The sequence below is a fragment of the Lethenteron reissneri genome, chromosome 22 (genome assembly GCF_015708825.2).
Source record: "Lethenteron reissneri isolate LAM-NWPU_2019-01 chromosome 22, ASM1570882v1, whole genome shotgun sequence".
NCBI classification, from domain to species: Eukaryota; Metazoa; Chordata; class Hyperoartia; order Petromyzontiformes; family Petromyzontidae; genus Lethenteron; species Lethenteron reissneri.
In genome coordinates, this window is record NC_083800.1 from 2,998,590 (window position 1) to 3,016,041 (window position 17,452).

A 17,452-nucleotide genomic window follows, 5' to 3' on the forward strand; every position below is an offset into this window, starting at 1 on the left:
TTGATGTACTTTATTTCAGGGGTTTGATTTTTATAATTTCTTCGACCCAGGTCAAACTTTCAAATGAGAGTTACCCCTGTTTAATGCTTTCGCACCTGGCTTTAACAAATGAAGAATGTCTGTGTGTGTGCGCACGCCGATTGAAATTTGTCACACACGTCAGTTTAAAGGTTCATGAACCGGGCTAGCTTGCAGCCGTGGAAATATTGTGGCATCAGTGGACCACTGGCACAGAAGTCCTCTTTCTCTTCGTACGGGTCAAGCTGGTATGCGCTCAAAGGACGGGCGTTAATATAGACCCTAATGGGGTGTGAGCATGCATGCTAAGTGCTCACATTGGAGCGCCGTGCAGTGTACATGCTATTAAATAAAATTGCACAATTGCCGCCCAAGTGGGAAAACACCATTAAACCTTTCCATCCCCAAGTGGTGTCTTTCCACGGAAAAAAAAGGTCCAGGTTGTGAAAACTTTTGGCACATGAGAACCCAATCGTTATATGCACACAGATATGATGTAAGTCCACTTGTATGAAGTTCTCCACACACACTGTGTTGGTTGTGGGTGTTGTTTAAGCATACTTAACCACGCTGGCCTGTGTGGTATGGTGAAGTGGTGTGGGCAAGCCTGCCCTCAACCGTTTCAGAAAGAAAAAAACACCACACGGTAATGAATTGAACTCGCGTTGCCGGGTTCATCGGGCAGTGCTCGAATCACTGTCACTGTATGCCGCGTGCATACAGTGTGTTGTATAAACACGAACCACAGACCCAGGAAACCATTGAAGGGTGAGATCGTGGGTGGTCGAGGCAGGTTCAGCACATCAGTGTTGGCACGTCACCCCCCGATGTGTGGTAGACTGCTGGCACATCACCTTGATCCCACACGATTAAATTTCACGCGGTGTGCCACCACTATCTTGGACGGCCATGCACGTGTGTTTCGCAAGCCATAATGTGTGTGCCGCTTCGATAAATATAAGTGAGGTATTTTGCCAGAGCTCCCGGGAGTGTGATTTTACTACATTGTAAACATTCTTCCTATGTTTTATTTAGGGAAGTGAGAAGGTTGAGCCCAGTTTGTAGGTAAAGGAAGGGTGATGGGCCAAATGTCAAACGCCGTGCAGGCGTTACTGCCAGCGCTCCTTTTGGCGGGTGTAATCTCCGTATCAAATCAGAATCTTAATTTAAATCGGAGGTATTCGGTGAGCTATGAAGCCCTTTTTCCACGGATGGTTTTGAAGCAGAGTGTTTTGCTAGGTTTCATTCCCTCTGGCTTGATAGCTCGATTTGTTCAAATCAACACGTGGACAGGGGTGGAAATGAGCGGAACCACCCGGAAATCCATGGCAAGAGTGCGTTCCGGAAGGAACAAGGTACAACTTTAACGGCGGGTAGAATTTTTTATTTTTATTTCTCTTTAATAAGCAAGTGTCCATCGTGCTCTCGAACTCCCAAAAGGTACATGGGAGAAAAACATTCGTACTCTTGTGTAAAAGGTCTGCGAATATACCGAATGAACATGTATAACATCCTTTCAGAATTTTAAATGAGCCCTCATTTTCCACAATCCAAACCTAAGTAATTGGCGGTCGGGTGGTGGTGGGTTTAACGACACATATTTACGTGATCTGACTCAAGAAAAAGTTGTATTGTGGATGATATTGATCGCGAAAGCCGACGTGTTAAACGATCCAGCTATAGCGGATGAAAGTGGGGTGGTAGGATCCAGAATGGGGTATTTTATGAGTTCCCTCGACAATTTCTTCCATTTTCAGCACTGCACGTGAATGACTGAATGTCATCAACTATTAGCACTTGCAAGGGGCTGTGAAGGCTTAGAGTCACAGGAGTAGCTTGTCGACAATGCAGCGTTTCCATACTTTTTCGCTGCCACTCTTGCAGATGCTTACAAGAGAAGTTACTCCTGGTTTGAATTGTAGGCATGTTGGTGATGCAGAGATGAGTTTAATGTTAGCGCAAAGCTGTTTTAGTTGTGCATTATACAGAGCGATATAGAGTGCAAATTATTGATAAACCTCTGCATTTCTCCCACCAATATCAATGTCTTTATTAAATAGTTTAACACTGCATGCAAGGTATGGATGGAGCCTTTGCTTTCACAACATTCAATCTCCTGTTGGGAAAAAGTAAGGGTCATTAAAGTTCAATGGGGGTATCTATAAATGGATATTTATTTATTTAGCTTTCCCATATGTTCTTAGCTTCAGTGTCACATCCTTGAAATAAGCGCTTGAAAAATTAAGTTGTAAACAAATCATTGTACATTTGTATCCAGCACTCTACAAGAAAACCTCCAGAATATTGTTGTTGTTGACTTGCGTTCAAACACAAGCACGTGTAACATTTTGTGCCAAAGGTTTTAAGGACCCAGTAAAAAAGTGTTCTATTTCAGACTTCAAAGTTGGATTCAATGTTGCATTCGTCACCAGGAAAAACCCCCAGATGCAAACTTTTCCCGTCCCAATGTTCAAAAACAAATACTGGAACTTAACGTTTTTTTTTCTGCCAAGGTTTGTTTCATTTTTTTTGCGAGTATAGTTATGAGCATAGACTTGGCTATATTTGTGCCCAACCTTCAGCTGTCTAGCCCCTCTAGAACATCAAAATGTACACAGTCTGATACAACGACCTGTGTGTCGTCGATAAACATTGTAGTTGATGGTACATTATACGTACCTTGATTATTTCTCAGATGAACAAGGAAATTGTGAAACTGACACTGGATTTCTCTTGGTATATACACACACACAGTGTCCGAAGTTCCAAATGTTAGCAGCCAACAGACTTGTAAAACACACATTCTATAGGCCAGTTTAACACGTAGGCTTTCGCGACCAATATTAATAATACACGTTTTTTAGTTAGATCGCGTTATTTATAAATGTGGCGTAACCCTCCACCACCCGACACGGTCAATCAGCAAAAAAGTGTCACGTTGACAAAAGACAAATAGTTCACTACTTTAGCCCACCGGTGTGTTGAAGAGTGAAACCACAACATTTCGCTGGTAATTGCTGGATGCAATTACCAGCGAAACGTCGTACTCAAAAATTGTAAATGTTGTGGTTTCACTCTTCAACACTAGAGTAGTGAACTCTTTTGTCAATGTGACACTTTTTTGCTGATTGGCCGTGTCGGGTGGTGGAGGATTACGACACATTTATAAATAACGCGATCTAACCCAAAAACTTTATTATAAATTCTATAGGCCGCTTGCTTATTGTTAGAATGGATAGGTACGGACAGCGTTAAGGCGGCACGGCACGTTAGCCCTCCGAAGTTTACGTTCAAGCTCGGCGTTGTTGTGTGAAGCGTGGGAGTTCACGGCGATGACCGTACTTGCCAGGAGTTGGTGAAGTTGGTGCAACATGGGTGCTCTGCGATGATATTTACTTCTCTGAGAGCACATTGTGCACAAGACTGGCATAGAAATTGGCCAGCCAAAGCAAGCCAATCGTTGTCGTTTTTAGAATAGGCAATACAATGTCATCAAAATGTTACGATAAATAATCCAAACCACAAGCCATATATATACACAATCTTACCATTCCGTTCATCCAGACTTCTGAATAATAGCGCCTTTGACGAAGAAAATTCAATGAAAAAGAAGAACAATGGAATATTTAATGCTTTACAGCGTTTAATTAAACTTTTTTTTTTACAGAAATCTTAACATTTTTGGGAACATTACTGGACAAGCTTGCACAGAGGGCCTTTTTGTTTTGTAATAGGCGTCAAATCAATTATGCATCATTTTGTCCCAGGATAAATTTGAGCTTTGTTCCACGTTCACTGGATAAAGATACGATATTTATTGTTGTAAAATTCCTTTTTCAGCAGTTATTTACAACACGGGTGCCCGCTCATTTACGGTCAAATGAGAATGCAACATTTGCTGACGTGGCTAATTTTGGAATCTCGGCATCGAACGTTCTGCGACCCACTTCGTGAATTGCGCCCGACTCGCTGCCCTCTCGTGCATGCCCGTGCGTTCATTGATGAACGACGCAAGCGCACGGCCTGCCTGCGTAACCGGTGTCACAGGGTTGCTTCGTTCGGGGAGCTTCATAATTAAGGGAGGAGGAGGAGGGGGCTTCTCCGGGTTGTACTAACATTGGACTCCATTAGCATTCTTGGCGAATTCCACGATCTTTTGTAACCCGGGCTCACAATGCGCGTTCTGTTTGTGTGCCGGCTACGTGGCCGGCTTTTGTCACACATGACTGGCAGGCGGGAGTAGGGGAGGGAGGCTGCCAAGGGCGCTGCTATTCGCACCCGAATAGACTTAACCTTGATGGAAAATGTTCATTTGAGTTTGCAGAGCGTAATCGAGTCTTGGGGTCCTGTTGAAAGTCTACGACTAAATGCTAATTCCAAATACAATATATATTACTTTTAGGCCAGAGTTATACATGTACCAGTGTACATGTGGAACTGTTTTGTCAATCCACTGCGACATGAGGGCTTCCCCACGGCACTTTATTGATCATACTTCACGTTTGTCAGGGCGAGTTGGTGAAGGTGGGAAGCATAGAAGTACGGTACAACAATTCTATATTTTATATACTGCCCTCTGCTGCCCACAACAAAGTTGCTCAGCCTGTAACACCTGCTGTGTACGGTAGTCGCCCATACAAGCACGATCCAGGGGTCAACCCTGCAACAAGCTTCCAATATCTGCTGGTCCCGGGCTCGTTCTGGGCAATTTGGTCATCGGCAAGTTACATTCGGTTACAAAGTAAACATCTGCCCTTATAAATTGAACGACCTATGTCTAGCAACGAAGTCGGGCACCACACTCCAGTAAACAGGCAGTGAGTGGTCTTTAATCACTGCCGCGCTTATCCATCATCCACGTACGTCTCTGGGGAGATGGGGCACCACCACGATCTTGTCTTCCTGTCGTGCAAGTAGTGGTGGCGAATGTGTGTGACGGAGGGGGGGGTGGGCTGTTGAGCCAGTGGTTGGGTAATGCTGATAAGGCAGAGAGCGAGAGAGAGAAAGGGCTGTGTGTGGGGTAGGGGTGGAGGGGGGGGGGGTGTGTGGAACGCATGCACAGTCAGCCTCGCTTGTCCGGGCCACTGCAACGCTCATTGCTGTGGATGTTGGGGGGTCACGTGACGACGGCGGGTGTGCGTGCGTGCTCAAAGAGCGCTGTTTACGACGCTGTCGGCTGATCCTCCTCCCGCTTGTAGATGAAGCGAGAAGCTCCGTCAGTAGCAGCAGCCCCATTCGACGTTAGCCGGCAGCCGGCACGCACACGCGCTCTCCGCCGCCGCCGCCGTTTCGTTTCTCAAAGCTTGCCTCTGGCGGGTGTTCGATTTCAGGCTTGATCTGACGCAGCTGAACAAAAGGCCTCTTTAGCAGAGAGAGGGGGATACCTTTGTGCTTTCGTCGCCACTGCATGCGAGAGCGGTCCGTGCTGTGAGAGGAGGGGGGTTTTTAGGCAAAGCGGTGGTGTCGAGAATCTTGTGAGCCTCAAATCGCGAGTGTTTTTTTTGTTAACGTGGGCTTTGTTTACTTACCATGGGCTCCGTTGGGAAAGAGAGCCTGCAGCTGGATTTCAACACATGCGAGCAGTTTGAGCGAGAGTATTTAAACCTCAAAAATGAATTGTCTCTGGACCATGTTGACTATCGCACAATCAAGAGGGACTTCCGTTCCAGGTAAAAGACGTTGAAATGCAAAAACTGGATTTCGGTAATTTTCTTCGAATCGCCGTTGAAACATCGCGGCTTGGCCGTATGAATGTGCTGCATACGTATGAAAGTTGCCTTTTGTTGGTGGTCGTTAACGAGTAGATACATAATGGTTTTGTTCGTGAATGTTATGCCATCGTAACTGTATACAGCTGGTACCAATTGTCAACCCCCCCCCCCCCCCACCATGCTTTAGTAACAGGTAACTTGAATGATCAGAATGTAACATGTATATGTTACCCTTGATAAATAACTACTAGTACTGTACAGCAATTCAATTGTAACCATATTACTTGGCCTGTACATTCATCATCTACATAGCTGACGTTGCTGTTTTATTTGAAGATTGTGTTTACTGTTGACTTCAAACACGTACTAAACAAAAATTAATGATTTCTTCGGTTAGCAAATATGAGTCCGTTTGCAGGAAATAAGTCGCTGGCTTTTCACTAAATGTTGTATTTGTGACGTGGATATAAATTGAGCTAATAATTTGTTCCCTTTTATGCAGGATGACCTTGAACAAAGGTACAATGCAGTGAATTGCCCTGTGTGTGCTCCCCTTATAGCAGTGTCGATTCAAAACATAGTTCGTGTAAAAAAAAAAGTTGTCAAGATTTTTGCCCTTCCAAAATGTTTCCCTTCCAAAATTAATAGAAAAACAAGTTGACCTGGTTCTACTCGTACCTGCCGTACGAGGTGTACCCGATTAATTTAGCGTAATGTGTTAAGGAATCGCCTACCAATTTGAACTATGTAATTTTTGTAAAGCCATCGAGTTCCTGTAATCATGGGTAGCATTTATTGCGTCATTGTGTGCAAATCCATGTGATTTGTCCATTGTGTACAAATGCACGTGATTCGTCCATTGAGCAGCGCGCCCTCCTATTTGCTCAGACCCCTCTGCGCCTTCACACTCCATATGTGACCGCTTGAAAGCGACAGGGATACGTATGCCCATTTACACGGGCACACATTTAGACGACTTGTTAGAATTCACATTCGCCAAACGTAGAACCAACTAGCGTTACGTTTCACAGTTAATCGCCGAGGAAAACTGTTCATGTTTATTTTGTTGCAAAATGACGGTCCACATTTATGTCCGAAGCGGGGGGGGGGGGGGGCAGTCCGTGTTTGCAGACATACGGTTTAATCGTTGACTGTAACCGGAGCTCACTTCAGATGACAAGGCTTTAGAGTCGGGCAGGTTGTGTTGACAGAGCCTTCTCGAAACCTCATGACGCCGAAACATTTTGACGAATGGCTGTTCACGTCATATTTGGCCCATCGGAGAGATTTGTTTCGTGCTCAAGAGCCGCATAATTTTTGCCGCTGCACGGCAGACGTGACCACCGAACCGTGTGTCTGCCATTTAACGCAGTGTTCAGTGGCAACACCTTTTGCACACTGCCTCCCGTTGACAGATGCTCCGTTTGTCAAATAAGATGATGGTTCCATCTTGCGATCGACAGAGCCATTGACTGGCGACCGTAGATCACCTTTGTGACGCAGATTGTCACCGTCTCTGCAGCTCCCGCATTCGCCGAACATCCCAACTCCCTCCTCCCCCCCTATCCCTGCACTCGGTTTAAATGCTGCGTTGTTTGTGTCGCTGGGCAGGCTTGTGAGGAAATGGGCCGTAAAAGCATTGTGAATGTGCTCTCTTTTCTTTTCGGCCATTAACCTCTGCGATTTAATGTACACACGGCACATTGAAGCAGATTTGTGTTTTATATATAGTAGCGCAGTACGTGTAATATGCTTGACAGATGCAAACAAGGGCATCCCTTAATAGTCGGCATTTCCACTGCCCACTGTCATGTCACGATGAAGTGCTCATCTGTATAGCAGCTGTGCCTGCTGCACATTGGCATGACGTCTGTGATTCTGAACATTTGCCAGCCAAATGTATTGTCACTGGCATGACAATTGTGGTGCTGTCTGGCGTTTTTTTCCCCCTTTGACGTGTAAAGCGTTTGCTAGGTGGGTTTCTTAGCAAATCCCTGCCGCCTCCACCGATGGTGATAGTCCTCTGGTGGGTGACGTAGGTTCTTTGCGATGGGGCTGTTGTTTGATAGGCACCCATTGCAGGCTGACATCATCCATAATAAATTGAAATAGAGGCGTGGTGGCGCCCGTGTTTATGATTGCCGGTTACCAGGTGCGAACTATACCAAAGAGTGTGTGGCTAGCAGGGTGTGTTAAAGTGAGCACTATGGCTGAAAGGTAGGTCGGAGTTGGTGTATTGATGTGATTGGAATTGTACATGAACAACAATTTTACTTGAAACGTATATGTTTATTGTTTGCATGTTAAATAGCTAATGTACAAAATTATTCACCACTTTGGGGATTACGTAAGTATGGTTCTGGACAATTAACCAATTTTGCTACAGTTCTGGCATAGCTTGACCTAACCGGGTAGAGAGGGTCATGGGACCCCTCTAATGCCCGTAAGAAGATTGAGCCTCAAGCTTACTGGCACCACCAAATAACACGGTGTCTTTTAAAACTTGCTTGTGTTACATTGCATTAGTTGACAAGGGGGTAAGGGTTTCAACTGTGCCCAGTCCATGTAAAATCGTGAGCACGTGTACCCTCAAACAAAATACATTCGCTCAGAGCATTGAAGTTCAAAGTCTGTGGCAGGCTTAACAAATTCTACTTTTAGAACCAAAATATAGCAGGCAATTTTTATTTGTGCAGGAATGGGTATTAGTAACTTCTACATCATGGGACCTCCTTTGCCAGTACCAAAATATGATCATAGCTGTACGCCTTTTGGCGTCCACTGGTTTAACACCATTTGAGACGAGGCTCAGAGGCTCAAAAGAAAGCTATCTCGGGTGTGGACAAATCAGTTTCAAGGACAATGCATATTTTATCAGAGTGTTTTTTTTGCATTCTGACCACAAGCATTGTGGTTAATGCAGACATGATTCCTTGTGAAAGGCTTCAGTTTGGTGTTTTAACATCTTAACACCTGTTTTGTTGCTAGATAAAAGGGGAAAAACCTATTATCATATTAGTAACTTGGTTGTGGCGTTTATAATGTTTATAAAATTCGTCACTGCAATGACTGATTTGAATTAATTAAAGGTTCGAACACGAGCATTGTTCTTGTTGAGGCATGCAGAAAATGTACTGAGTGTGGTAGAAGAGGATTATCCGTCAGGTTTGTTGGTGTATAAGATATCAAGACCTGATTGTCTTTAGCACTGTTTGGGATCGGTTGCAAGGCTCTGTGGCTAGGTGTGCCTATCCAAGGTCAATTGTCCACTGTTTATTCTTAGGATTGTGCTCAATGTGTTACCTTAAACACTTATCTGCCTCCTGGTTTATCATTTGCCAAGTTTATGTGAGTGCAGCAGTGAAGCAACATGAGTGAAATGCCACAGCAGATCTTGGAATTAATACTTAGTGATATTTATCGTTTTCTTGTTTGGTGATGTGTTTTTCAGAGTATTTGTGAACCGAAGCCTTGCCATGGAGAAAATCAAATGCTTTGGCTTTGATATGGACTACACTCTAGCCGGTAATAAGCACTGCAAAAATTCAAACAAACACGTGTACACCAAGGAACAAATATACTTGACCCTTATTCCGGCTTGGGCTCGCATGATAAGGTGTGCGGCACAGTAAGAAATCAACACTTAGAAGTAGTCTACCAAATAATGAAATGGAAATTGCAGTCATAGTTGGCATTGCTACCTGATCATTTGATTTACATTCATGTTTTCAAGGATCACGATACATGTAGCGTACCACATTACCCAATGGGAGCCCACATGATGATACCATTGCTGTAATTGTTACGCAGGACGCCATTAGATAATATACACTTAACTTTAACGTAATTAAATATCATTGTTTTGGTTGTACATTTTATTGGACCGCATCTCCACATTGAAACTTGTTATGAAGTGGCTGTAACCGGTTTTATAAAACATGTATGAAATGTTGTACTTCGTTTCCTATTTAAATATGTGGTATGCAACTGGTCACTAACAGCTTTAGTTTGTAAGTGGAGGATTAGAATAATTTTTGTTTACCAAAATCATTCTAACGATAATAAATATTGTATCTATATTATGTTGCAGACTTTCTTGTACAGTACAGTTATTTTATTTAAGACCAGGTAAGATTCAAGGCCAGCCTAACATGAGTGGCGATCGATATCTGAATTGGTCCTGGGCCTTCGTCCCTTTACCAACCCACACTGACAAAGTGAGCGCGGTGAAATATAGCAGAACAAACATCCCCATCACCGGCGCAGCAGTAGGGAAGCCTTTTACATAGCAGTAGATTGAATCAGAAATATACTTTGCAACGAAGATTTGGGTGAAATAAATACATTGTAACAGCAAACAGGTTCGAGTGCAACACATTAAAATTCAGAATGAAACATCACACACATTAAACATCAGAAGTTTCCATGTCGGGTTCTAGGTCAGTTAGCCCCCGTTAATCTCAAGCATTGCTTGAAGGTATATAGCACCCTGATGATCACCAGAATGTACATGGCAGAGCTGTTTGATAGGGCCCGCCTAAAACAGCCGCCAGTGCTGATGAAATTCATACTTGGATGCATGGATCAAATTCAGTTTTCAAACTTGGCAGGCAGTTCCGTGTCATTAATTAACTTGCCTCCAGAGCGATTATTATTATCATGTAGAAGTCTGCTACCACCGCATTTATGTTTAGGATAGGGTAGCAGTGGGATCCATTGTGTTTTAATCTACTGAATCTAGACGAAGTGTCCCTACAGGTAACCACGTGCGCATATCATGATGAATGTGCTTGGACGTCTGCCGGCCCATGCTTGTTTTGGCCAGAGTGATGCTTTTGTTTGTCTCCCGTGACATCACGTACCTTACGTAATGTGAAATGTGTTCATGCCACTAAATTGTAATTTAACATGAGGTTTATGTGGTGCGTGACGATCGCTTAGCCGTCACGTGATTGTTGGTAGAGAAATGTGAAGTTGCCTTGGATTCGCTATAGCGGCACGTTCACTTTTAACCCCCATGATGTCCCTCTAAGTAGAGTTTCAGTGGCCGTTACATTACCCTTTCGTGTGTCAAGTGGTGCAGCGTGAACCCACCTTGGGGCACGCGATTATTGACTCGGAGAAGGTCAGTCGTCCAGTGTGAACCCACCCTAAGCGTTCTAAAGTTCAACCAGACAAATATAACCGCACGTTAACTTTACACCTGTGTGACGCGATGCTAACGTGGTGGTTACCTTATCTTCAGCGATCCAACTGTGAAACCCACCTCTGTATCCCCAAAGTGTACAAGTCGCCAGAGTACGAGGCGCTGGGGTTCGAGCTGACGGTGGAGCGCCTCGTCAATATCGGCTACCCCCAGGAGCTGCTCAGCTTCGAATACGACCCCAGCTTCCCGACCAGGCGAGCACAAAACACGCGTGTCGCCGGGTTTTTTCCGTACTGTCAGTGGTCCACATCGCAAGGCAGATTCGCTCGCGACCTTCGCAAGTGGAAACTCAATGAACCCCTTGCGTGCGCGGTTGCAGAACACCGATCAGACTTTTGGTCACAGTCGATCACTGAACCCTGAAAACAATGGCGGCTTTGAAGATATCCATGCTCAGAAACCGAAGCCATTGCCTGGTTAAACCGGTTAATCTGGACAAAGACTATTAAGTTACTATTTATTTAGAAATATACAATAATATTAATGACTTTCACCCTCAACATGTTTAAACTCAAACCAATCTAACAGAGATCGATGCATGTTGTTGATATTAGTTCATAGTTTATCAGTGTAAATTCTAGTTGCTGCTCTACATCAACATCAGCCACATGCAGAATAAGAAGGGGTAGAGAGCTTCAGCTTGTACTTTTTATCCTGGGAATTGGCCACGTGGGAGAAATTGTTTTTGTTAAACATCCGATTGATCCATCGTGGCATTTTATCCACGATTGTTAATATTCAACAAGTTCAGTTTAGTCTGGTGTCACGTGGTTGGTAGCTTCGGTACATTTGTACATCTTTGTAATGGTGGAATAATTAACTGTTGCTATAACCCCCACCTGCTTGCACACATATCAATGTGATTTAATCATCACTCCAATTGCAGCAAGTCAGCACTACTCTTGATACCCAATTACGTTTTGGGCACTGAGTACCAGAAATGTTCATTACAGCCACCTGTTTGCTTTAATTATCCCTTGCAAAAGCATAACATTATATGGGTGTTGCAGTTGAAATTATCTGCAAATGCTCATTCGGGAAAATAAAAAAAACTCTGCCTTTTTGGGTTTACCGATCTAAATGATTGATGTGCAACTGCTCACAGGATTTTGCGAGCATAAATATACAAATCACGTGTGAATGACAGCACAGTATTAAGATACCACAGCCCATTGCCCTATGTAATGTTGGTGGCTCACCATTGATGTGTTTAAAAAAACAACAACCTTGATTGTAAAGCACCTCTCACAAGTAATACTTTTTGCGTGTACTCTTGTCAGCGCTGACACGTTCGCAGTTTTTTGTTAACGCGTGAAGATGGCGCGTCTGAATGAAATCTTAAATATTTCTGCTGCTGCAATAACTGTTACCAGACAGCCTTGTCTTTGTTTGCTCGATAATCAGCTATGCCATGCTGCAGGCAGACCCGAGCCAGAATGGAAAGGCAACGCATGATATGAATTATATTTTGTTTATTTTTGTCCAAGATATTTTAACTTACACTGTGCTTTTGTTATAACAGGGGGTTGGTGTTTGATGCTATGTTTGGAAACCTACTGAAAGTCGACGCATATGGAAACATTCTGGTCTGCGTGCATGGTTTCAACTTTATGAAGGGGTGAGTGAATTAATTTTTTTTGCGACGTGGGCAATGTTGCATAACACTGTAACAATATTTTTGTTGTTGTTTCTGGGTAGTAAGTGTTATTTCCTAATTGCTTATGCCTAAAAAGTACAGAATATGGCTATTATGCCCCAAAAACTTTGCTTTTGTGACCAGGACAGTGATATTTTGAAATTTACCTGTTTTCAATGAGAAAACGTGGTGTGCATTTGTGTCATTCCTTCACATAAAGTCCTGGTCACAAAAGCAAAGTTTGTGGGAAATAATAGCCATTTCTTTACTTTTTAGGCTTAAGCAATTAAAAAATAACACTACCCAGGGACAGAAATCGTGTTACATAGTGTCATCTAAGCCAATCTGGTTTCGTTTTCATTTGTTCCATGAGAATCCTGTGCAATATCGAAACTTGACACCCACAGTTGCTGGCATTTGAACAATGTCCTGCCTTATTGTGTTCCAGTCCCACCGCAGCGTCGCTCAGTCTGAGTATCGTTTCATTGGCGACGTGCACTCTTCTCAGATAAATGACTAACGTTGGAACATGCTCTGCCCGTCCAAACGAGCCTACAAAGCGTCTCGGTTACCCTTCCACGCGTGTGCTTTCTCGCCAGCCACGGCCCCGCCAATGTTCTTCTTCACGAAACAAGTGCACCTTTTGAAAATCTCCCGTCAACGACGTGAATTTCCCACGACCATGCAAATTGAAATGCGGGGTTGTGGTACTCTGACACGAGTGGCATCGGGTTGAATGTTCTCGTCGTTGTCTTGGCAGGCGAACAACAGCTACGAGATCTTTCATGCCTTTTCAGTTAGAACGCTTTGCCTGTGAAATGCAATGGTGACGATTGGTGATATTTTACCTCTTGTGTGCATTATGCTCTGGTGCATGGTTAGGAGTCTTACTTCTGCAGTTAAGACATTTTAATATGGAAGTGTACATTTACAATAGCTGGAAAACTAAAACATTAAAACGTGTGCCTCTATATTTGAGAGATTTATCAAATAAACCAACTGTATTGCTGGAGTAAGCTAAACGCATTATTGATATTGCAAAAGTCCCACACGAGTCTTTATATAACACAAAAACGGTGCTTTTATTATTGTGAACTGTATTGGCCTTGGGTCAAAAGAAGGCTACTTCTGCTCATTTTATTTATTACACCAATTTTATTTTCCTTTTCATTCAGTTTTTTCGACAGCTGTACAACTTGTCCCCCACCCACCTTCATTTTGATCCCGGTCCACTATTAATAATTGCCCAAATGTTTGTAGGCACACACATATATACACAGTAAACCTATTAGTTTTGCTCGTATTTATATTGAAGACCAAATTTTCATATGCCATAATGATCTGAACTATGGATATTGATATTAACTTGAAAGCGTACAGAGAAGCATGGTCTGGTGCATTATTTTAATTACCCTGACACGCAGGAACACGTGTGGATCGGACCACACAAATGCACACTTTAGAGAAGTCACATTGAATTTTGATTTAAAGCTTTCGTGACTGCAGGGATTCATATTCTTGGTTCTTTCGGTAAAGTCACGTAGAAGGGAAATAATAAAATAATATTAATATAAAACAATAACAATTCTCACTACGTTTTTTCTTTCTGTGGATTTCACACCTGATGATGGTTGCTTGTGTTGCAGTCGAAACGTCGTGAGAATTGTTATTGTTTTATATTAATATTCTTTTATTATTTCCCTTCTACGTGACTTTACCGAAAGAACCAAGAATATAAGTCACATTGACTTTATTAAAGTACGTATTCTTTGGATAAACTCGTCACGAGACGGAATGATGGCCAGTGGTTCATATCAATGAGGGAGTTTCAACCAAAGGAGGGAACACGCTGAGAGGATATCCAACGCAGAGATGGAGCGATGAATTGGCTCGTGCGCAGAAGCTATATGGATTGCTGCATCGAGAGACCATGAGCGATGGTGGTTGGCTTAGAACGTGGCTTCATCTTTCAACCAATAGATTTTGGTTGATGAGATAGATTATTCTCGCGCATCTGGATAATGAATCTCGCTTTTGCCCGAGTGACACCATGCCAATTGTGTTATCGGTCATACGACACGATGAATGTAATATACCAATATTGAGCCAAGATTCATATTACAATGTATTTAAAGACCGTTTTCAAAGTTGAGTTTCCCCGTATTGAAACTACAAATGTGCCTATTTCCAAGAGGGCTGTATGTATGTTTGTTAAACTTCTTTCGCACCGTGCGCAGCCAACCGCGCTAATTGGAGGTGCAGCTGAAAATTATTGGAGGTGTTGCCCATGTGCATGAGTAAACAAGTTCTGTCTTGATGAGGTTTTTTTTGTTCCTGTGACTCAGGCCTGAGATAAGAGAGCAGTACCCCAACAAGTTCATTCAACGCGACGATACCGAGCGCTTCTACATCCTCAACACGCTTTTCAACCTGCCAGGTGAGATGTCACCTGTGATGATAAGTAGGGGCCCTGGTAACCGCTCGTGTGTCCATTGGCAGTGGTAGTAATTAAATGGGGGACATTGGGACATTGGACCCAACGATTGGCTTTTTCCAGCCACGGTAATTCATTTTTATGGAGCAACGTTCGCATGAGGTTGAGATAACACGCGTCCATCCTGTTCAAATACAATCACCAGCGCGACCTTAGCGACGGCTAACTGCAGAGTGAAGTCGGGCTGCAGCGTCAAAGGATTGAAAAGTTGAGCGGTGGAAACATTCAGTTGCCAGCACTTCCAGAATACAGCGCCGCTTTACAACTCGCTGACAAGTTGTGTTATACATTGCCCAATGGTGTTTACTGCAGGGGTGTCACCCTGTCATGTTTGTGACCTCTGGGGGTCGCCCAGGTTTGCGTGTGCACTTTGGGCGGAGGTTGCTTATTTCAGGTGCCCTCACTCAGGTTTGCCGGGTTGGTGTTTGTCTGCTTGTGAGATAATCTATATGATGCTCCGCTTTGACGATGTCTTTCATTATTTGTTTTCGGCATTTGCATGTGGTTAGAATCCAGTCTTTTAGTTATTGCGAACATGACTTATATATACGATGCAATGTAAGCCGTACAGTATAATTCGTTTTATCGTTTTGTAATAATTTAAACTGATTTATCTAACCTTTTGTTTTGGTTTGTTTACCATGCAGAGACGTATCTGTACGCTTGTTTAGTGGACTTCTTCACAAACTGTGCGAGGTACAAAAGGTGAGTTTAATTTCCCATTAAACTTATCTGGGGCTGATTTTAACTGTGCATTATTGTCACGTTCAAGACTATATTTTACTTCACAGTAATGCACGGTTAAATAATAATTACTCTGTCGATTAGCCATGGCGTCCGTGGGGGACATTTCTCGTGTTAAAGTTTACGCCACTGCCCCCTCTGGTTGCGCAATAACACGCTCGGCCTCGTAGCATTGGTGCACCGCGCGCCGAAATAACCGTGCGCCTCCCACCCACCTTGGCGCTGCCGCCGACAGGTGCGAGACGGGCGTGAAGGATGGAGACCTGTACATGTCCTTCAAGAGCATGTTCCAGGACGTGCGGGAGGCCATGGACTGGGTCCACATGCAGGCGAGCGCTACAGTGGGGACGCACGGCGGCGGCCGCCTACGTCGCCTTATTAATCACCCCACCTGAGTCATTCTCCTCTTGCAGTAAAACTATTCTCAGAGGGGTGGAAGGAATAACCCCCCCCCCCCCCCCCGCGACTCTCTTGGTTATACGGGAAATCGGTTCGTAGTGCGGTTGAGAGTGACGTAGCGTGCTTGTACGTATGTTGAACTTCTTTTGCACCGTACGTAGCCAACCGTGCTAATTATATGGATCACGGTGCAAAAAATTAAATGGTTCCCCCCCCCCCCCCACCCCGTTTTACCTCCTCTTCAAAGACCTGGTCCCGTCCGATTGCATGACCTGCACACTTGATAGCGACGCCACTCGCGTTCAACTCTGCTTCCCCATAACAGATAGGCCGTTAAAATCCTAATATATTTGTCCGATTTCGGCAAAAGTTCTGCCAACGTTTCATATCCAGTCCCTTGCCACACCTATTATACAATTAAACTCCTCCAGCCCCCCACCTTCTCAGGTGCAAGGGGCATTAGAAAGACATGAGGGTACTTAGTGTGGCTGTTGTTAATGGGTGTGTACACAATTTAACTCCAGCTGAGTTGAACCCTCAACCCACATCATTTTTTGCCTTCCCCAGACACTCGGCTGTGATCACAGTCCATGCCACCTGCTTACAAAGTGCAAATGCTGCTATTATATAACGCTAATCTGTGTTCACCTTTTGTCCATTGCCAGTAAAAGGACCAAACTGTTACTATTGCGCAATATTGATTGTCTACTGGTTTGAAAATCTATTTGAAAAAATACACTAAAGCAGGTAAACGTTACGTTGAGTCTGTGGCCCTTGCCATAGCGAATGGCACTGCAGTTCTGCTTCTTAAATGTCTTCGGTACAGCCTGGCAAGTCATCAACAAGAATACGAATAGTGTTGAATATGATGATGACCTTTGACTCTATGGAGTTGGTGGCCTTAACCCTGTTTGGAGGAATGTTAGTGTAGAGCGCGTGCACTACACTAACATTCCTGCTAATGGCCAACACCAATGACGATTATCTGAACCGGTCCTGGGCCTCTCCCAGGTCGACTCGGCCTCAAATGAGTACCTCGTGCGATGTTTAAACATCGCTACGAGGGAGGCGGTTGGGCGTGGGGCTGGCTGCCCACTCCCTCGTGTGCCGTTCCTGTCTTAATAGCACTTTCCCCAACGTAGTGTGGTGATATCACTGAACATGTGCAATGCATTGACAGAGGTTCGTGCCAACGGTCACAGTTTACCATGCCTTTTGCTTTCTTAGAACCCACCTTCTGCTTG

The 17,452-nt window shown here is 43.9% G+C and overlaps 1 protein-coding gene across 6 annotated transcripts in view; it reads left to right on the forward strand.

The window, feature by feature from the left end:
- Positions 1–17,452, forward strand: part of LOC133345517 (cytosolic purine 5'-nucleotidase-like) — a 47,081-nt gene that overhangs the window by 16,934 nt on the left and 12,695 nt on the right. For 4 of the 6 annotated variants that reach the window (XR_009755448.1, XM_061556333.1, XM_061556334.1 and 1 more), the window contains 6 exons: positions 9,181–9,254; positions 11,012–11,129; positions 12,458–12,553; positions 14,917–15,008; positions 15,713–15,770; positions 16,045–16,138. Coding sequence is in view for 5 of the 6 variants with exons in the window: in XM_061556333.1 (XP_061412317.1) it covers positions 9,181–9,254; positions 11,012–11,129; positions 12,458–12,553; positions 14,917–15,008; positions 15,713–15,770; positions 16,045–16,138 (532 nt within the window). In the remaining variant the exon portion in view is untranslated. Of the gene's footprint in view, positions 1–5,127; positions 5,688–9,180; positions 9,255–11,011; positions 11,130–12,457; positions 12,554–14,916; positions 15,009–15,712; positions 15,771–16,044; positions 16,139–17,452 lie in introns of those variants that run through there. The other 2 variants (XM_061556335.1, XM_061556336.1) reach the window with 2 other exon arrangements.